Below are 22,028 nucleotides of genomic sequence, written 5' to 3'. Positions count from 1 at the left end.
GGTGCTTAACACTTGGCGTAGCTCTGGCAATCTGGGAGTCGCAACCTCTGTCCTATCCCAGCGTCAAACAGAGTCTCAATCGACCATGCTGCTGGCCCCATGCGATACAAGATAATCTCATCTCATCCTCTGGGGCACGTTTGACATATTTTCTTATTGATTTTATCACTGTCGCTGATGAGAGAAACAGGTGCAAAATGAAGGCCTGCCTTAGGTCTCGTGCAGAATGCGGCATTATACAACCACAGATCCTGCACTACATCTATGTTAAACGTGTGTGTATCCATGCGATTGTATTACACTGTGTCAGTAATTGATCCTAATCAATGTGCATAACTAAAGAAAGCTACTGACGTATTTAGCCAAGAGAATATTACAACTTTCAATTCGTTTCTAAACCTTGCTATATACCACCGACAAAAAAACATACAATATTACAACATATTATGTCACACTGTGTACACACACACACACACACACACACACACACACACACACACACACACACACACACACACACACACACACACACACACACACACACACACACACACACACACACACACACGCGCACTCTGATGCAATCACGAGCTCTTTGTCATTAAACAACGTCACCACTTTTGAAACCACCCCTGAGTAGTGACGCTGCACATGGACATGCAAGAACAATTCAAACGAGAGTGGTTGCAGGGGAGTCATGAAAGGCACACTCTGTCGTCGCACTGGCGCTGGATTAGCAATGCTTTGTGTGCCAATGTTAACAGCACGACATCAAGCCTTGACATAAAGGTCTATTTGCTGAGCGATAAAATATGCATCGTGTGGACATTGAAAATAGTGGCAGAAATCAAAACGAATGCGCATCGCAAACAAGGGAGCTAACCCTATGCCACACGAACTTGTGTTGAACAAACACAGTTACCTTTCTTCTTCGTACAGCATACCTGTCTTCCTGTGTACCCCTGGCCATGTCGTCAGTCACAGTGCAGATCTGTATGGCATTCCATTTGTCAAATAATTATTTGGATACTTTTTCATGTTTTTTTCACCAGTTTTAACTAAATAATCATTATTTAGAATCTCATGTGCTAAATAAGTAATTGTTTATAAACAATGTAAAACAATTTTAAATAATTTTTTGTTTACGTAAACCATTCATTATTTACCTAAACAATTCATTGTTTACGTAAATAATTCATTGTTTACGTAAATAATGATTTATTTAGCAACATTGCTGATTGTTTACAAACAATGTATAATACGTCTAAATAATATATTGTTTAGGGGTTTCTAGGATTCGCTTCTGAACTAAGTTTTATATCTTTCAGTGATTACTATAATTGAATACAAGGTCTCTCCACACACTCTTATCTTAAAATAGCTGTTGTTTGGATATTAGTTTGTTTATTTTACAAGCCGAAATTGCTGTACGAAAATAACTGATCTCAAACACAGTCAAAGGTCAAGGTCAATTAAGGTTTTTCCCTGCCGGGAGTGTTTAGTGTTTGCATTTTCGTCAACTCACCTGGCGGAAGAATATTATGATTATAAACTAGCGGAGCTTGTTGGGGTTTCAACACATTACCCAGTTTCGTATATACCAAGTTGTGTTGTGTTGTGTAACTTACAGATAAAAAAAAAGTTTAATCATGCAGTAAGAGAAATGGAAAGAGAAAGTTTTTGTTGAGACAGAACAGAAAACTTAGGACGGAAAACTTTTTTTCAACAACTTCAAGGGAGAGAATGCAAACACTAAACACTCCCGGTCATGACCTTGACCTTTTGTTTGTTTTCGCATTCAGTTCTTTTCGTACGGCAATTTCAGCTTGTAAAATAAACAAATTTACGAACATTTTCTGATAAATAATGTTTGGAGATACCTTGTATTGAATTATAGTATATACACAAAGAAAAAAATGAAGCTTAGAAGTCAATTCTTGATTCCCCTAAATAATGAAAACTGCAGTTAAGCAGTTTTCATTATTTAGCGAATCTGCTAAATAATGAATTATATAGGTAAACAATGATTTATTTAGCAACTGCTCACTTTATCCACCCAAAAAATATTATTTTGTGAAATAAGTGATTATTTGTGTAAACAATACATTATTTACGTAAACAATGAATTATTTACGTAAACAATGAATTATTTACGTAAACAATGAATTGTTTAGGTAAACAATGAATGGTTTACGTAAACAAAAAATTATTTAGAATTTTTTTACATTGTTTATAAACAATTACTTATTTAGCACATGAGCTTCTAAATAATAATTATTTAGCTAAAACTGGTGAAAAAAACATGAAAAAGTATCCAAATAATTATTTGACAAACGGAATGCCATAGATGTGTACTGGCTGTCTACCCGGGGTGCCAGCATCCCTTGACCGAGACAGCCACACTCTGCAGTACTGGCTGTCTACCCGGGGTGCCAGCATCCCTTGACCGAGACAGCCACACTCTGCAGTACTGGCTGTCTACCCGGGGTGCCAGCATCCCTTGACCGAGACAGCCACACTCTGTCTACCCGGGGTGCCAGCATCCCTTGACCGAGACAGCCACACTCTGCAGTACTGGCTGTCTACCCGGGGTGCCAGCATCCCTTGACCGAGACAGCCACACTCTGCAGTACTGGCTGTCTACCCGGGGTGCCAGCATCCCTTGACCGAGACAGCCACACTCTGCAGTACTGGCTGTCTACCCGGGGTGCCAGCATCCCTTGACCGAGACAGCCACACTCTGCAGTACTGGCTGTCTACCCGGGGTGCCAGCATCCCTTGACCGAGACTGCCACACTCTGCAGCCAGGCTGTCTACCCGGGGTGCCAGCATCCCTTGACCGAGACAGCCACACTCTGCAGCCAGGCTGATTTCTGTGCACAGTGGAAAATCCTTCTTTTTTTTTTAATAAATAATAATTTAAAACTGACACCGACTTCTATCTGATAAATTGATTTAGCCCCACATTCTTGGTGTACACAGAGAGCTGCGATGATTTTGATTGTAGGTGTGTATTCAAATGGAAGGAAAGTCTTATCCCATGTAGAGGACTAGACTTAGCATCTGTGTGCTTGACATGATGCGGCAAGGTTGCTGCAAAGGACTTTTTTTCCAGGCAAATTTGTTGAAACGGTCAGAAGTTTTGACGATTTTCATTCATCTTATATAACTTCATGAACCCGGGCACACACACACGCACACACGCACGCACGCACGCACATGCACACACGCACACGCACACACTCACGCACGCACGCACACACACACTCGCGGCCGCACGCACGCACTGACGGACGCACGCACGCACACACACACGCGCACGCACGCACACACACCCACACACATACTCCCCTCTCCCACACACACACACTTCCCTCAACAACCTTCCACACGAACTAATCCTCGTCCTGTGCACTCGCTCAACAACCTTTAACACGAACTAATCCTCGTCCTGTGCACTCGCTCAACAATCAATGGTGTTTAAATGGCTCACCATCCAATGGCGGATCTAGCAGTGGACACAGAATTTCACGAGTACACAAAACACGCCTCCGCGCACTGTACGGAAAAGGGTCGCTCGGCCGCGAAGCAGACGACACTAAACGCAGACGACAAAATCTGCTCCACATCCCACAGTCTTCATTCAGCTTTCCTTGAGAGAGGAGGACTGTTTTCAAAGAAAGGGGAGACCGAAGGAATAAAGCTTCTTCCATTCACCGGAGAGTGCTCTTCGCGAAGAGAGTAAAAACAACTCGTCGACTGCTGAAGTTTGTGTTCTGTTGATACTGACATTTCAAGGCTTCGGTTTACCAGGTAAACTCAACTTCGTGTGTGTTATGAATGGTTGATATTTTTTTACACCCCCGGTATAGGGGTGTGTATAGGTTTCGGTCGATGTGTTTGTGTGTTTGTGTGTTTGTGTTCGCATATAGATCTCAAGAATGAACGGACCGATCGTCACCAAACTTGGTGAACAGGTTCTATACATTCCTGAGACGGTCCTTACAAAAATTGGGACCAGTCAAACACACGGTTAGGGAGTTATTGGTGGATTAAAATTATACAAGGACTTATAGAGGGACATCTTAATGGTCAAAGGGAAATAACCATTCTCACTCAGTCACTGCCACCAACTGAGAAGGTTATTTCCCTTTGACGGGGGTGTTTTTCCTACCTCGGAGGAATTTCTTGTTTTTATGTATGTTCGGTAAGGAAATGTGCGCCGGTTGCAGAATAAGATTGTTTGTTTTGAATCGCACACGGCGGGTTTAGCAATCTACCTGTATCATACGGAAGACCTTAAGGTAAGCGAACTGAAGAATCATCGAGTACTGACTACCAATATGATGGAACGGCATAATTATTACGCTGTAACATCGCATATGTGTACATTGTAACTAAACACAAATTAAAAACCGTCATCTTAGAAACATCGAAGATAGGCTGGCCAAAATAGAATAGGGAAGTGAGAACAAAAAGATGAATAAAAACATAAATGCAACACACACACACACACACACACACCATGATCGTGACCATGATGCCAATTGATACAACCCCGAACGTCTCAGTTGTGGGAAAACCCCAATCAATCTGTGAAGGAAACACAATGTCATGCAGTTCATGCAACCGGAGCAGCCGGAGGAAATAGTGTGTCAAACGTGAATCAGACCAGGCATTAGACGGATGTAAGCTTAATCAATCAGCTTTGCGATGAGGAACTTAGTTATTGCCAATTCCGTGCGTTCTTCGAGACACTGCTATGACTGTGACTGTGAGTATAATCCTATTGCTATCGTTTTGTTTTGCATTCTTCTCGCTGTTGTGTCGTGAGACAGCCGTATTTATCATTCTGATTACATCGCTCAACGGCTATTGCCAGTTATCTCTCTGACCGGACGCGAAACTCCTACGCGAATCTATCAAAACAAGTTATCTCCCATATGTTGTTTGCGAGCCGTGTTCGCGAGACGAAAATAGTTGCAGATTGACCGACTTCGACAGTGATCTCCGTTCTGTTCTTCACATTTATGATAAAGACATCGTTCTAAGGTCAAAACAAGTCGAAATTTTGGGACTGCTGCCGGAAGGAGACGGTAATATAATTATGGTTGCATCACTACAGAAAAAAATCGTCTGCTTCAGCGAACGCCGAAACCAAACGGTTGATATCACGTGACATTTTTGCCATATTTAGAGTTGTTTGCACAGTAAATACAGCCGCGAAAAAATAGCTCCCTTGAAACTGTCTTACAAATCAATTCCTTCGTAGTTTAAACAAGTCGCGTAAGGCGAAATTACTACATTTAGTCAAGCTGTGGAACTCACAGAATGAAACTGAACGTAGTCCGCCGCTAGTGCAAAAGGCAGTGAAAGTGACGAGCCTGTTTGGCGCGGTAGCGATTGCGCTGTGCTTCATAGCACGCTTTACTGTACCTCTCTTCGTTTTAACTTTCTGAGCGTGTTTTTAATCCAAACATATCATATCTATATGTTTTTGGAATCAGGAACCGACAAGGAATAAGATGAAATAGTTTTTAAAACGATTTCGGAAATTTAATTTTGATCATAATTTTTATATTTTTAATTTTCAGAGCTTGTTTTTAATCCAAATATAACATATGTATATGTTTTTGGAATCAGAAAATGACGAAGAATAAGATGAAATTGTTTTTGGATCGTTTAATAAAAAAATAATTTTAATTACAAGTTTCCGATTTTTAATGACCAAACTCACTCATTAGTTTTTAAGCCACCAAGCTGAAATGCAATACCAAACCCCGGGCTTCGTCGAAGATTCCTTTGCCAAAATTTCAATCAATTTGATTGAAAAATGAGGGTGTGACAGTGCCGCCTCAACTTTTACAAAAAGCCGGATATGACGTCATCAAAGGTATTTATCGAAAAAATGAAAAAAACGTCCGGGGATATCATAATCAGGAACTCTCATGTCAAATTTCATAAAGATCGGTCCAGTAGTTTAGCCTGAATCGCTCTACACACACACACAGACAGACAGACAGACAGACAGACACACACACATACACCACGACCCTCGTCTCGATTCCCCCCTCTATGTTAAAACATTTAGTCAAAACTTGACTAAATGTAAAAATACACAACACCATGAAAAATCATTATCGACGATCGCGAATCTGCTTATATCAATAATACATTACAAAAAGCTCTAAATATGTACAAAAAATCGGTTTCCTCTCAAGGCATCCTGTCAGGGAGAGAATGAGCCGAACTCATTTTGACCTGAGGTCAGGATGCCGTATTCATAACCTGCTTGCACGTCTTGTCTAAATCAGAAATTCATAATGGTTCAATGCCGCTGTGAATATGTCACGATTAATCAAAAACATTGCGTGACCTTGTTAAACTCTTCATCAGCTTATTTCATCGTAATCCAGATGACATCTGACAAAGCAGTTCGGCTTCGGGTCCTGCGAATGTTTATCTACTCAAGTGATGAAAATGACAGAAAAATTAAAGAGCCTGTCGTAGAAATGAAACAATATAGTCCCCTCGTCATGACTTGTATTGATTTGTTAGCGCGACTTCGTCGAAGAAAGTAAACGCACACAGGATGCTTACGGTTACACGAGTGGTTAACTGCAGAGATGAACTTGTACAATAGAGAGAGAGAGAGAGAGAGAGAGAGAGAGAGAGAGAGAGAGAGACAGACAGAGACAGAGAGACAGAGACAGAGAGACAGAGACAGAGAAACAAAAAGAGAGAGACAGAGAGACAGAGAGAGACAGAGACAGACCTGTTATTAAACAGTTAGCCTTGAAAATGATGTAGCTGACTTAATCATTCCTATTTTTAGCCGCCTTTATGTATAAAGCGGCTATTAAGTTTAACTGTGTCTGTTTGGATGTTTGTCCGTTGTCCCACGACAGTTTAGACTTGTATCTCTGGTACTCCGGGGTCAATTGAGTTCAAATTGGGTGAGTAGCTTGAAATTGTGGGACCTAGGGTGTGTGCAAAAACTTAGGTTCCTAACGTCAGTCAAACTTAAGATATTAGCTTTATTATTGTTTACGTCCTGCAAGGAGAGCAAGCAAGTTGCCAGCAGTGCGACTGACTTGAAAACACCGCCTTTATAATGTGATCAAATTACCCTGCTCAGTATGACATTTTAATGACATCGTTCTTTTGTGGGTATTTACAGTGCGACGACACTTACAATTCTGCCATGACATGGTGCGTGATCCCTGGTGCTATTTATGTAGCGTGTGCTTTTGTCGAAATGTGTGTGCTGTTTGTAGGTTGTACAATAACAAGTGTGTCATGAATACCTCCCTTTTAAAGATACATTCATCCCCTTGTAAAGGCTGCCCTGAACTGAGCCTGTCGTAGGTTTTGCAGAGGCTTTGTAAAGAATAAGAAGAATAAGAATAAGAATACTTTATTATCTCATAGAGAAATTCAGGGGTGGTACATAACAATAATACAAACAAGACATTGATTTTACATAAAACATATAGCACTATATAACATGGACATCTTTAAAGCACTGCTCTTACATATTCTCGCACACCTACGCGTATGACGAACTATGGCTAAACATCATTGCAAAATATCATAACATACAATATATCGCAGGAAATATACGGTTGTACATAAAACCAATACATACATGTACATTACTACTGATTGCACTGGCAAAAGAGGGGCTGAGTCGGGTATGTGGATGTGTTTACATGTTGCTAAGGGTGATGGATTTGGGGATGAAGCTGTTTTGCAGCCTGGGTGTCCTAGCTTTGTGCGTGCGAAGTCTACGGCCAGAGGGAAGGAGTTCATAGAGGTGGGCTAGGACATGGGACCTATCTGAAGCTATCCGCCTACTCTTTCTCACCACACGCTTTTCATACAGGGACTCCACACTTGCTACTGACATTCACCATTCGCACTAAGACATTCCTGTTCTTCACACTCAGACCTCCATACCAGGACACAAAACCAAAAGTGATGAAAGCCTCTTTACCGAAAAAGTCAGTGCCAAAGTTTCGTGCAGCGAGCTTCGTGAAGTAGACTTTGCAAAGTCAATTACGCTCAATAAGTCATGAAAGGATTTAGATGTGACAAGCTGAGATTATCATTTCACTTACAAACATGAACAACCTGCGTGCGTTCTGTCCAGGGGCAGATGTTTGCTGAGTTTATTTTGTAATTGATACCTGTGTGCAAAATTAATTGAAAAAGTCCTGACTCTGACTGTGTTGGTGTTATTTTTAGTTTCAGATGTCTATATGGAAGTTTGGTTTGTTATTATTTTTTTAACGTCGCTCCAACCGATACAAATGCAAACTCACAGAAAGGCTGCTGTTAATCTATGTGAAATCCTGAAGGAATCAGGGGTGATTAAGAATAAGGCACCTTTAACTACAGTCGCCCTGCATATCTTACTCCACCACCACCCCCCCCCCCCCCTCATGGCTGTGTGAGAAAGGTGACAGGTATTAAATCAAAAGCGAATTCATTGACACGGTATTTATCTGTTGTGGTCGTAAATATTTTCATTGTCTTGTATCGAGTGCCCCCCCCCCCCCCCTTCTGTGTTTCTCTTTCTATCTCTCTCGCTCTATCTCTATCTCTGTCTCTCCCAGTGTGTGTCTCTCTGTCGGCTGTCTGTTTGTCTTTGTCTACCTTGTGGGTGAGTGAGTGAGTGAGTGAGTGAGTTAGTGTGTGTGTGTGTGTGTGTGTGTGTGTGTGTGTGCGTCTCTCTCTCTCTCTCTCTCTCTCTCTCTCTCTCTCTCTCCTCTCTCTCTCCTCCCCTATAGTTGCCTCTGATCTTTCACAAATGACCTGATGTGAAACCAATCCTTACATAATAATATGCTGATCTGATCTATTTCGGTCAGTTTATTTTCCTTCATTTCAAAGAGCACGGTTTATTTGCGTCCACTCTCTCTCTTTTCTCTCTCTTTCTCTCTCTCTCTTCTCTTTCTGTCTCTCTGTCTCTGTCTGTCTGTCTGTGTATGTGTCTGTCTGTGTCTGTTTCTTGCTGTCTCTGTCTCTCTCTCTGTCTGTCTGTTTCTCTCAGTCTGTCTCCCTCTCTCCCTCCCTCCCTCTCTCTCTCTCTCTCCCCTCTCTCTCTGTCTCTCACTCTCTGTTACATGTGAGACCCAGAATGTGTCTGTTGGCCAGCGACAAACTGCAGGCCGAGAGAAGGTGTGTGATGAAACAACAACATTAAATGGATAGCGCATGTAGCGACCCAGCGGACAATCAGAAGAAAGAGACCTACTTCGTGGGATCGCTCGTTTTAAAGCTATTTTCAACCCCCTGAAAGCGATTATGAAAAGCACCACAGGTCTTTACAAACGGCACGAGAGCATCATTCCGCTTGCTGGTCGACACCGCAGTAGAACAACGTCCCTCAACTTACAACGCCAATGTTCAAGATAACCGTCGATTCGTACATGGATCATTGAATGTGCCACTGAAAACCCAACAGCCTTGCTGCGTTCTGTACTGAGCGATAACTTGATTGATGTTGCTCAATTAATGTCGTCAATGACACCTATGTTAATGTGCATTGAAACTTTTGTTGTTGTAGAATATTCCTACGCTGCACAGGATAGCCTGTTGATTGTTGGTATATGTCCAAGTAGAAGAATCCTCTTGTCTCATGCACAATCCTGGATAGATCTGCGTTGTACATGCTTGTTTAGGAGATAAGAAACATATCTTTAAAGCGCGAGTTTGCCGGCTTTAACTGTCGGTTTGCCGGTTTTAAGGCTTGGACGTGACACCTAAAATAGTGCGGCAAGGTCAATTTATTCTGCGCGGTTTGTATGTGTTCTGGTTTTTTTTTTGGTTGCCGTTTGCTAGAGTAAACACTGGTGGGAGTTGAAACTGCGCAGTGCTGGCTTTTCCGATGCTCTCTCTGTTCTGCCTCTCATCACTTCACCAACGAGTTTGTGACCACTGTTTGAAGTGTAAGTGATCCTTTTTCAAGTGGGTCAACATTCACCATGGGATTAGTACTCCGGATGTTCAGGGGTTCTATGCATCAAAGGTGCATAATAATGAAGTCGAGTAAGGTGTCACGCAAAACGACCATCATTACATTTAGTCAAGTTTTGACCAAATGTTTTAACATAGAGGGGGAATCGAGACGAGGGTCGTGGTGTATGTGTGTGTGTGTGTGTGTGTGTGTGTGTAGAGCGATTCAGAGTAAACTACTGGACCGATCTTTGTGAAATTTTACATGAGAGTTGCTGGGCATGATATCCACAGATTTTTGTTTGTTTTGATAAATGTCTTTGATGACGTCATATCCGGCTTTCTGTAAAAGTTAAGGCGGCACTGTCACACCCTCATTTTTCAATAAAATTGATTGAAATTTTGGCCAAGCAATCTTCGACAAAGGCCGGACTTTGGTATTGCATTTCAGCTTGGAGGCTTAAAAATTAATTGATGACTTTGGTCATTAAATATCAGAAAATTGTAATTAAAATTATTTTTTTTATAGAACGATCCAAAATTACGTTCATCGAATTCTTCATCATTTTCTGATTCCAAAAACATATACATATGTTATATTTGGATTAAAAACAAGCTCTGAAAATTAAAAATATAAAAAATATGATTACAATTAAATTGCCGAAATCGATTTAAAAACAATTTCATCTTATTCCTTGTCGGTTCCTGATTCCAAAAACATATCGATATGATATGTTTGGATTAAAAACACGCTCAGAAAGTTAAAACGAAGAGAGGTACAGAAAAGCGTGCTATGCAGCACAGCGCAACCATTACCGCGCTAAACAGGCTCGTCAATTTCACTGCCTTTTGCACGAGCGGCGGACTACGGTCATTGTGAAAAAATGCAGTGCGTTCAGTTTCATTCTGTGAGTTCCACAGCTTGACTAAATGTAGTAATTTCGCCTTACGCGACTTGTTCAGAGTTACGGACGCTGGTTTTGTTTGCGGTAGTGTCTTTTGCATTTTCTGTTCATTAAGCATAGCACCAGTTTTTGCGGTTTTTTTAATTGCTGTATTCCATACTCCATTAACTTTCTTCTGATACCAGATCAGCTGTGGTACTGGAGACAGTTACAGGTTTATAAGGTAACATGTTTTAAAGTAAATGAATCTAAACAAAATAGAACACTTAGCCTTATATTTATGTAACCTTAAACTGAGTAGACCTTCGTTTCTCTGAGGATTTCATAAGACACGTTGTACTCTGCGCCATTTTCCTATTATGTGAATGTTGGTTCTGTACGCCGGTCAGCATAATGATGCCACGGGTTCAGGATATCTAGGCTGTTGAGAAACACGACTATTAAGATGACCTTACAAGTGCCCTCTTGGCTGAGTTTACGAAGGTCAAGATTCCTTAAAAGACCTCTAATCGGTGAGGTCTGTTCCCCTGTGACGTAAGCAAGTAACACCCACTGAGCCATGGGGACCACCTCCATTCCTTGTTCTCAAGGCGGTACTCGGTCATTGAGCATTCCTCCCCCGACCCCCCATCCCAGCAGCTATCACATGGTTTATTTACCCGCTTTATCTACCCGGGGCTGACTCGAGAAGGCCGGGTGGATTCCGCAAGGCGAGGTAAGGCTCACGCCAAGGAGAGCGGCTTGTCGCGCCGAGTGCCGTCCGCGCAAACTGGAGAGAGGCCGGTGGAGTACACTGGGTCAATGTTTACACGCTTCACATAGATAAGGAATTAACTGTCTGTGTCATGCAGTCAATACTACTCCTCCCGCAGAAGTTTCAATATCTACACCTGACTTTTTAAATGGAGCTGACGGTTGAAAGCGCTGACGTAAGACCTTTTTTACACACCCGGTCACGCCGCTACGCTCTGTCAATGGCAGTAAAAAACAATCGCTGTGGTTCTGCTAACGTTGGCACCTCAGAACTTGAAGGCACTGAGTTGGGGGCGGAGAGAGGGGGGCGAGAGAGGTCTTGCAGTTGACACGGGTATTACTTTCTCCACTGCACACGTCATTTATGTTTGATCCAATTGATGATCCAATGATCTACGAGACTGAGTGCCAGTGGTGGCGATTGCAGGGATAGCGTGATTAGATGTTAAGTGTAACATACCCCATAAGAGACATTTCCCCGTCATTATCATGAATGATTCATTTTTCTCAAGTGCACGTACCTCTCAAGCCTTTGAAACATTGACTCGTACGCAGCGGGCGAATGGGTGCGGAGGGTTTCCATGGTAATGTAATAGCTTTGCAAAGTGAACGTGTCTCTGGTGTGTGGTATATTGTGTGCAAGCAGACATCATAATTTGTCCATTCCCCATCCCCTCGCGTGTCCTTGTCAGTGAAACGCGCCAATGGTGACTTATTGAAATTCCACTCAACTCCGTAAAACTCAGCTTACACTGTCTTGGGTTTAAGGCATTTAGTCAGTCGGCTAAGGACCGTTTTGGTTACTTTTTGGCGTCACGTTAGCAAACACATTTTTTCTGATATAATTTAACACCACAACACTAAACCTAATTCCGGGAGAGAATTCCACAAAACGCTGCCAGAATAAGCTAAACTTGATTTAAAGAGATCTATCCGCGGAATGGTCGAACAATAATCCGTCATGGTTTGTATGTATGCAAAAACAAACAAACCCCGCAAAACTTGTGTATAAGTGCTTCAATTCTGGTCTATCAAAACATCACTTTAAAATCGTTTTCATGCGTGTTTATGTTTACTTTAATTTAGACCGTATAAACATGGGAGCAAACATATAACTGTGAAATGAGAACCCAGACATATAAAACTTGCAACATTAAATTTTGTAAACTGAAACCAGGAACATTTGCTGTAGCCAGTGACAGAGCAAAGAGTAGGCGGACGTGCATTTTGCGCTGCAATGCAAATATTGATAATGAATGCTTCCTTCTTTGGTGTGCAGATGGTGACGCAGTGGTGATACCGGTTACCATAGAAACCAGGCGTTGACACTCAGCTGCCTCCAGCCTTCCGCTCGTCAAGCAGCCAACAAGAGAACAGCAGAGAAAGCAGTGAAAAAACGACAAAGTGACAGAACACCAGAAAAAGAGACAGCAAAACTCACACAAGAAAACACACACCAGCAGATAAGCAAAGAGCATGCAAGACAAGAGCAAAAAATAGAGTGAAACGACAGTGACAGAAAACAGACAGCAGTCAAGGGCGGCTGCTAATTAAGATAATAATGACAGCCATGACGACAGCAGGTGTATGAATGGACGAGGTACTGTCCGTAGCGTGTTGACAACGGACTTGACGTGAAAACCTTCACTCCTGCCGTGTTTTCAAGTAGTGAGATTTCAGTGGAGAAACGAAGCATGCCTTCACTCGTGCCGTGTTTTCAAGTTGTCAGATTTCAGTGGAGAAGCGAAGCATGATTGGACAGTGAAGGAAACTACTGTTCAAAATTAATTTTTCTCGTGTAACATTCCTTGAGTCTTCTCTTTGTGCCTTACAAAAGAAAAGGCGTCCAATTCCAACGCTTAAAACGCGGAAGACTTCCAAACTTACAGCATGATCAATTGAAAGATTAGAGAACATTGTACCCGAGTTTGGGCCAGAATAGCCCCTCTAAAGACGTCAGTATAAGAAGAAAGAAGCGGGGTGTGGTCAAGACTGAGTGGTCATCATGGCTGACCTATCCAAGTTCACGGAGTACGCCAAGAGTTTCTTCCTGCAGCGGGCAGCGGGCTACTGTTTCATCATCCTCGCCAGCCTCTTCGTCCTCTGTCCGCTCGGCGTTCTGCAGGTAGGGACTTTATGTTGCTATGTTCAGCCTCTTCGTCCTCTGTCCGCTCGGCATTCTGCAGGTAGGGACTTTATGTTGCTTTGTTCAGCCTCTTCGTCCTCTGTCCGCTCGGCGTTCTGCAGGTAGGGACTTTATGTTGCTTTGTTCAGCCTCTTCGTCCTCTGTCCACTCGGCGTTCTGCAGGTAGGGACTTTATGTTGCTTTGTTCAGCCTCTTCGTCCTCTGTCCGCTCGGCGTTCTGCAGGTAGGGACTTTATGTTGCTTTGTTCAGCCTCTTCGTCATCTGTCCGCTTGGCGTTCTGCAGGTTGGAACTTTATGTTGCTTTGTTCACCCTCTTCGTTATCTGTCCGCTCGGCGTTCTGCAGGTAGGGACTTTATGTTGCTTTGTTCAGCCTCTTCGTCATCTGTCCGCTCGGCGTTCTGCAGGTAGGGACCCCATTTTGCTTTTTCTGCTTCTTATCCTTTGCTATTTGATCAGCTAAACCCTCATTCCTTGTCGGGGTCGACAGGTGTATTATCTTACCGGAGGTTCGTCTTTTATCCTTCCTTGTCTTTTATCCTTCCTTGTGTTTTTTTTTTTATTCTTTTTTTTTAAAACAGAAAATTCCGTTTGTGAGCCACACGCTGCTATTTATTCTATCTTGTTTTTTTGTCTCCCACACTGTGTGTCTTTGTTCACGTTTTGTTCTCCGTCTCTGTTTGTCTGCATGCGTGTGTGCACATAGGCGCATGTGAGTTTCTGACCTTTTCTGTTGAATGTTGCTGTTCATAGCAAACACTAAACCTGATCACTAGTTCTCGCCCTTCTAACAAACTCTTATATATTTAAATGTCTGCGCTCCTTCAACTTCTGGTAGTCGCGCCTTAGATGGTCATCATATGCAGACACTCTTCTTTCTAACCCCTTCGTTCTTCATCTCAGCCCAGAGTCTTCCTCCAGGCAGGGCTCACGTCTTCTAATTCCTCTTTAACTCCTCCGGGTTTTGCACCTTCTCACGAGACGGACGCTCGGCGGCAGGCAGATTTCGCCGCAAAGCCTGGACTCGGCCTTTATAAGAATGCAGCGAATGTTAGCAAGGCTGAAGGAACGCTTTGGTGTTCAGCGTCTTGTGCACAGTGGCACGGCACAGCGGGGTTACGGCCTCTTGTTTGTGTTGTCTTTGTGCGAAGGGGTAAACATTGTTGTCGCTGCATTTCACACCCTCAGAGAAAAGACGAGATGACTATCATTGCATTCACGCTACATACGCAGACACCGAGCTCGTTTATTTGCAGGGTTATTCTGACCCTGCATGCATGGAAATTGCAGTTTAGAATGCACCCAGTACATATAGTGACACAGAAACAGAATGTCCATCTTGTCAAGCATGCACCGATTATTTGTCTTGATGTTTCAGTAAAACAGAAAACTATGTGCACGCAATCACAGACAGCCTTGAATTCAGTGGTTGTTTTGCCGTGTCAATCTCAGTCGCAAAATAACTCTTCTGTTTGTTGCTTCCATGTCACGTGAATGTTGCTGACGTCAGACTCTTTGGCACTGATATAAAATATATCTTTTGGCTATGTATTTCAGATCGGAAAATTTAGCCATACTGCTGTTACAGTGTCGTCGGCCAACTAAGATAATTGGTGAAGTTTATGAATGTTATAATTTACATTGCTGTAAATTGTCATAAGTAACGTACTTTTTTCAAGGTCAAATCAACTTGGAATCTGATTACGTATTTATGTGGCTGCGATTGCCTTTGTGTAAGCTTTATGAATTAGCCAATTTGATGTACACATGCAACTGCCTCTTCATACGCATGGAAAGTGGCTTGCGGCAAACCAACAAACACACAAGAGCCAATCAGTATATCCCTACCTCCTTTCTTCTGTCACATCTATTGTGTTGGGCCTAAACTTCGCCCTTGTCCTGGAGTGAATGTTTAGCCGTCCATTGTATCAATCATCGTGCCTCCATTGTAGCAAACACTGTACATAAGGAAGACGTGGAACTTGCGAAGAAAATGCGAAAAAGTGTTTGTGGGTTATCGTCCCTAGTCACATGCTGGCGGCGAAAACAAAATGGCGGATCGCGTAGGTACCGATCGTGTGCGAGGTGGTGGTAAATTGTGTTCGGCTTTTTGTTGCAAGAACGCCCGTTACAAACAGAGCTGCTTCGGGAAAACTTTCCACACGTTCCCTACAGAAGAAAAAAGGTGGGTTGTGCAGTGATTATTTCATCAGGTTTACCTTCTTCAGAATGAGAATGCAATGGCTCGAGTCAACTCACTCAGTAGACTACAGCGTCAGCGAGTACTTACGACTGTGAGTGTGAGTCAGCAGTCAGTACAAAACAACAATTTACACTTGATGACAAACCCGTGGGCATATTTGCCGAAACCTTTATCAAACCTTGCTTACGGGAAAACTACAGTACAAAGGTACATCACTCATCCGTTTTGCGTTCAGGCAGAGCGTTAGATTTAGACTGAAGATCTGATTTAGCTTTTTTTGTCTTTCCTTTTTGCTTAGTTTAACAATAACATTGTTGTTTTTATTGTCAAACTAGGTGCAGAATATGGATGCAATTCACAAGGCGAGAGGACTTTGAAAAGCTGCAGCCAGCTGATGTTCAAGGTCTCAAGCTTTGTACTGATCACTTTGAGGCCAACCAGTAAAACAATCCTGCAGAGAGGATCACTTGTGTGGAATGCTGTCCCGACATTGTTTGCAGTGCCCAATCCACCACCGAAGGTTATTTATTTATTGGTTTTAGGTTTTTGCAAACCAAAGAAGCACACTATTAAATGCAGGTTGAGTAATGACAAGTTTGAGGCTGATGTAAGAATTGAAAACAAGTTAGCATTGTTCCCATCAAATAATGCCTGTTTGCATTTAGCGCAAAAAAATGATAAGGCCAACAAAAAAAAGTTACTTATTTTGGATCGACGTCTTGATTATGATGATATGATGAACTTATTTTGCAAAAAAACAGCCCCAAATGGCAAAAAAGGTATAGGGTCGGCGTCAACAACAAAAAAGTTGTATGTTTCTGGTCACCTGACCCTACCTATGTTTTCCCGACGACCCTAGACTTTTTTTTTTTTTCATTTTCAAAAATAAAAGGGGTATTCGAAAATCAATTGTTTTCCTGTTTTTCAACGAAATAGTTAAAAAGATGGTTTAAAAAAAAAAAGTTTAGAAAAAAAATCTCCACCTTTAGTCATGTTAGGTCACAAAAAAGTCTGTTTAAGGTAACGTAGCCCCCCCAAAAATAGCGTCGGTAGGTCGGCTTTTTAGTTTTGTATTTTAGCCATCTGAATATTTTAATTTTATTTTTTAATGCCCCCAAAAAGTCTAGGGCCGGTGGGAAAAAAATAGGGTCGGTCCGGATACCGTAAACAGATTATTTTTTGTTTTGCCTTACCAGAAACATACACTTTTTGTGTGTGGCCTAAGACCAATGCCATGAAATTGGGAGAAATGTTTCATTGTGACTGGGTGTTGGTTGTGAGTTTGTCAGTTAAAGAGCTGTGCAATTTGCAGGTTGCTAGTGGGAGGAAGCCACCATCGCAAAGGGTAGCTACAAATGAAGCCAGCACCGACCTGTCGCCTGATGCACAAATTGTTCAACCAGGTAAGAGATTTTTAACCATGAAGAACACCCTGACATCAAAAAATGTTTAAACTCATCCATTACATAGTTGATAATCGCTGTATAGGGTGACGGGCGCTGTGGCGGGGTGGTAAGACGTCGGTCTATTAACTCGGAAGGTCGAGGGTTCGAATCCCGGTCGCGGCCGCCTGGTGGGTTAAGTGTGGAGATGTTTCCGATCTCCCAGGTCAACTTATGTGCAGACCTGTTAGTGACTTATCCCCCTTCATGTGTACACGCAAGCACAAGACCAAATACGCACGAAAAAGGTCCTGTAATCCATGTCAGAGTTCGGTGGGTTTTAGAAACACAAAAATACCCCGCATGCTTCCTCCGAAAGCGGCGTATGGCTGCCTAAATGGCGGGGTAAAAACGGTCATACACATAAAATTCCACTTGTGCAAATAAATGAGTGCACGTGGGAGTTTCAGGCCACGAACGCAGAAGAAGAAGAAGCTGTATAGGGCGGATGCATGGATGGATGAAATTGTACCTGTAGTTCCCACACGTAATGATGGGAAACATATCCTGTTAGAGGCATGGTGTAACAAGAAACAATTAAGTGGCTCTATTCCCATCTCCCCCCCCCCCCCCTTTCCCCGTCGCGATATAAGCTTCGTGGTTGAAAACGACGTTAAACACCAAATAAAGAAAGAAAGAGGCATGGTGTGTGAGGAGTTTACCTGGTACTGTTGTCCTAATCAATCAATCAATCAATCAATATAAAGCTTATATAGCGCGTATTCCGTGGGTACAGTTCTAATGGCCTCACCCATTCAGTACCAAACAAGGTCAATTCCATCATTGTTCCACATCGTATCCATAGTTGCTAATACACTTCATTTCTGGCCTGCCTTCCTACGCTATTGTTTATTTTCATTTTGTGATTGAATTACACATGTTTTAATTTCTTCCAGGTTGTAACTTGTTATGGTTATGTTATTTTATGTGTGTTTTGTGTGTGTGTTTTCTTTTTTAGATGACATTCAGGCGATCCTGGAGGACATAGGATGTAAAGCATCAAAGTCGTCATCCTCCCCATCCCCTCGTGAAGCGGAACTTCGGCAGAAGGTCAACAAACTGAGGAGCAAGGTTTTCCGATTAGAAAAGACAACGATGGAACCCCGTGTAAAACGAGCGAGTAAATTAGCCAAGCCTCCCAAGAAAGACTTTGTAATAGAACAGTTGTCTCATATATTATCAGGCGAGGCGAGCTATTTTGCCATTTATGCCTGTTACATATTTACCGGTTATCTGCTGCTGTATCCAATCCTGGCAGAGACGGAACGCATGTTACCAAGGAGCCGAAGGAGAGTCGATGAGATGAGAGAATGTGATTAACAATTGCCAACTCTCTCCGTACAAAGAGGGTCCAAAATTGTATCAAAATATAGATCGTAGGGAATTCAAAATAAAAAAAGACAATAGACAAAACATGTACTTCGGCTCATAGAGCCTTCTTTAATTTTTGACTCAAAAGTCCATGCTCCGAGAGTCCTTTTTTTAATTTTGAATTGCCTACCATCTATATTTGTATACATTTTCAAAAAGATTCAACAGTCACCTTCCGTTATTCTTGAACTTGGCTATCCCAGCCTTACCTCAACATTCGATATTCCTGTGATATTTTTGACGTAAAATCAATTGTTACTGTAAAACACTTCGGCAAGAGGATTGGTCCAAGCAAACAAATAATAAACTTGTAAGATTTTTCCTGATATTTCCGATCAATTGCCTATGGTTTTATTTAGCTAAAAGATTCAAACGTCACACCTATGACTCATGGCTATTTTTAAGGGGAGAGTAGCATCCCTGGTGTGTTGTTTTTGATGTACCTTTTGGTCTGTTTACAGTAACATAGGCACACAAAAAGAGGGTCGGTAGGTCGGCTTTTCTTACTTTTTTTTTTATAACCATCTTTTTAAATTATTTTGCAAAAAAACAGGAACAAAATTGATTTTTTTTCTTTTTCTTTTTCTCCAAATGCCAAAAAAAAGGTCTAGGGTTGGCGGGGAAAAATAGGGTTGGTCGGGATACCGTAAACAGACTATTTTGCTTTGTTTTGCCTAAGCAATGACTAACAAACTTTCTTTAGGGTCTGACATTGTATATACTATACAATTTTTGGGGTATTAACTAAATACATGTATACAGTTTTTGATTCCTTTTATACTTTTTCACAAATTAGCCCCCCCCCCCCCCCCCTTTTTTTTGTAGTCTGCCCTGGGGGCGGGAGGTCTCCTAATTTCGGTTTCTAGGGTCATCTTATGCTTCCCCATGAGCTGAGAACTTAATTTAAAATGGGCCACGATTTTTTTTATTTGTATTTTGTAATTGTGCCTTTGTCCAGTCACATGATTTCACTTTGTACTTAAAAACTTGGCACTGTCATCATTTATTGCTATTTATTGTTCAGTTGTTCAGTATTTATTGCTATTGGGCATCAGTTGTTCAGTTGCCCTCTTTCGAATGAGCCATGCATGCATTATGGATGTGTTTAGCGAATTGGGATACCTCAAGCAATGTAAAAGAAGAAACAATGTGAAGCAAACATATAGCACCAAATAAAATAACCGAATCAAAATGGAAACTTCTTCAGTGTATGTGTGTGTGTGTGTGTGTGTGTGTTTGCTGTTTTAAATACCGAAAATGTGAAAATAAAGCAAGTCACAACATGAGAAAGATCGACTGTACTAGTCATAACAAAGCAGGAAACAGCCTGATCAGCATGCAGCAAAGGGGAATAACTCATATTTAGCCATTCTCATTTCTAAGCATGCCCGATGAGGAAGTTATCCTTCTTCCCATTGTAGTTTCTTTGATTGTAGTAAACGACAGATAGGTGCTTCCCATTCCAGTGTCGCACATCGGATGGAAGAAAAGCGACGCCGACAGTGAAAGTCGTCAACCGTGACAATGCCTGTACCTTACCACTCCTGGCGATCTCTGGAGTTTCCATCTAAATGTTTAAGTGACACCGCTTGCAATCTTAAAGGTGTAAACTTCTACTGTTCACTGAAGTGTCTATTTGAATTTTTCTGTTTTAGTGACACCGCTTGCTCAGTATCTTTAAAGGGGGTAAACTCCTACTGTTCACTGAAGTTTCCATTTGAGTGTTAAAGTGACACCGCTCGCTCAGTATCTTTAAAGGGGGTAAACTCCTACTGTTCACTGAAGTTTCCATTTGAGTGTTAAAGTGACACCGCTCGCTCAGTATCTTTAAAGGGGGTAAACTCCTACTGTTCACTGAAGTTTCCATTTGAATGTTAAAGTGACACCGCTTGCCCAGTATCTTTAAAGGGGGTAAACTCCTACTGTTCACTGAAGTTTCCATTTGAGTGTTAAAGTGACACCGCTCGCTCAGTATCTTTAAAGGGGGTAAACTTCTACTGTTCACTGAAGTTTCCATTTGAGTGTTAAAGTGACACCGCTCGCTCAGTATCTTTAAAGGGGGTAAACTCCTACTGTTCACTGAAGTTTCCATTTGAGTGTTAAAGTGACACCGCTCGCTCAGTATCTTTAAAGGGGGTAAACTCCTACTGTTCACTGAAGTTTCCATTTGAATGTTAAAGTGACACCGCTTGCCCAGTATCTTTAAAGGGGGTAAACTCCTACTGTTCACTGAGGTTTCCATTTGAGTGTTAAAGTGACACCGCTCGCTCAGTATCTTTAAAGGGGGTAAACTCCTACTGTTCACTGAAGTTTCCATTTGAGTGTTAAAGTGACACCGCTCGCTCAGTATCTTTAAAGGGGGTAAACTTCTACTGTTCACTGAAGTTTCCATTTGAGTGTTAAAGTGACACCGCTCGCTCAGTATCTTTAAAGGGGGTAAACTTCTACTGTTCACTGAAGTTTCCATTTGAGTGTTAAAGTGACACCGCTCGCTCAGTATCTTTAAAGGGGGTAAACTTCTACTGTTCACTGAAGTTTCCATTTGAGTGTTAAAGTGACACCGCTCGCTCAGTATCTTTAAAGGGGGTAAACTTCTACTGTTCACTGAAGTTTCCATTTGAGTGTTAAAGTGACACCGCTCGCTCAGTATCTTTAAAGGGGGTAAACTTCTACTGTTCACTGAAGTTTCCATTTGAGTGTTAAAGTGACACCGCTCGCTCAGTATCTTTAAAGGGGGTAAACTTCTACTGTTCACTGAAGTTTCCATTTGAGTGTTAAAGTGACACCGCTCGCTCAGTATCTTTAAAGGGGGTAAACTTCTACTGTTCACTGAAGTTTCCATTTGAGTGTTAAAGTGACACCGCTCGCTCAGTATCTTTAAAGGGGGTAAACTTCTACTGTTCACTGAAGTTTCCATTTGAGTGTTAAAGTGACACCGCTCGCTCAGTATCTTTAAAGGGGACAAACTTCTACTGTTCACTGAAGTTTCCATTTGAGTGTTAAAGTGACACCGCTCGCTCAGTATCCTTAAAGGGGGTAAACTTCTACTGTTCACTGAAGTTTCCATTTGAGTGTTAAAGTGACACCGCTCGCTCAGTATCTTTAAAGGGGGTAAACTCCTACTGTTCACTGAAGTTTCCATTTGAGTGTTAAAGTGACACCGCTTGCTCAGTATCTTTAAAGGGGGTAAACTTCTACTGTTCACTGAAGTTTCCATTTGAGTGTTAAAGTGACACCGCTCGCTCAGTA

General features: G+C 42.0%; 1 protein-coding gene and 1 long non-coding RNA gene across 3 annotated transcripts in view; one reads left to right on the top strand and one right to left on the bottom strand.

Annotated features, from left to right (window-relative positions):
- LOC138952124 (uncharacterized) overlaps positions 1-22,028 on the bottom strand; it is a 41,790-nt gene that overhangs the window by 5,506 nt on the left and 14,256 nt on the right. The gene's annotated exons all lie outside the window — the stretch shown is intronic.
- The window catches only part of LOC138952121 (transmembrane protein 179-like), a 48,834-nt gene continuing 30,393 nt past the window's right edge, over positions 3,588-22,028 (top strand). For both annotated transcript variants that reach the window (XM_070323715.1, XM_070323714.1), the window contains exons 1-2: positions 3,588-3,813; positions 12,898-13,743. In XM_070323715.1, the coding sequence (XP_070179816.1) occupies positions 13,624-13,743 (120 nt within the window). In that variant the 5' untranslated portion in view covers positions 3,588-3,813; positions 12,898-13,623. The remainder of the gene's footprint in view (positions 3,814-12,897; positions 13,744-22,028) is intronic.

This window comes from Littorina saxatilis, linkage group LG17 (genome assembly GCF_037325665.1).
Source record: "Littorina saxatilis isolate snail1 linkage group LG17, US_GU_Lsax_2.0, whole genome shotgun sequence".
Taxonomy (NCBI): Eukaryota; Metazoa; Mollusca; class Gastropoda; order Littorinimorpha; family Littorinidae; genus Littorina; species Littorina saxatilis.
Note: the sequence above shows the minus strand (reverse complement) of the source record. Positions and strands in the feature narration are given on the sequence as shown.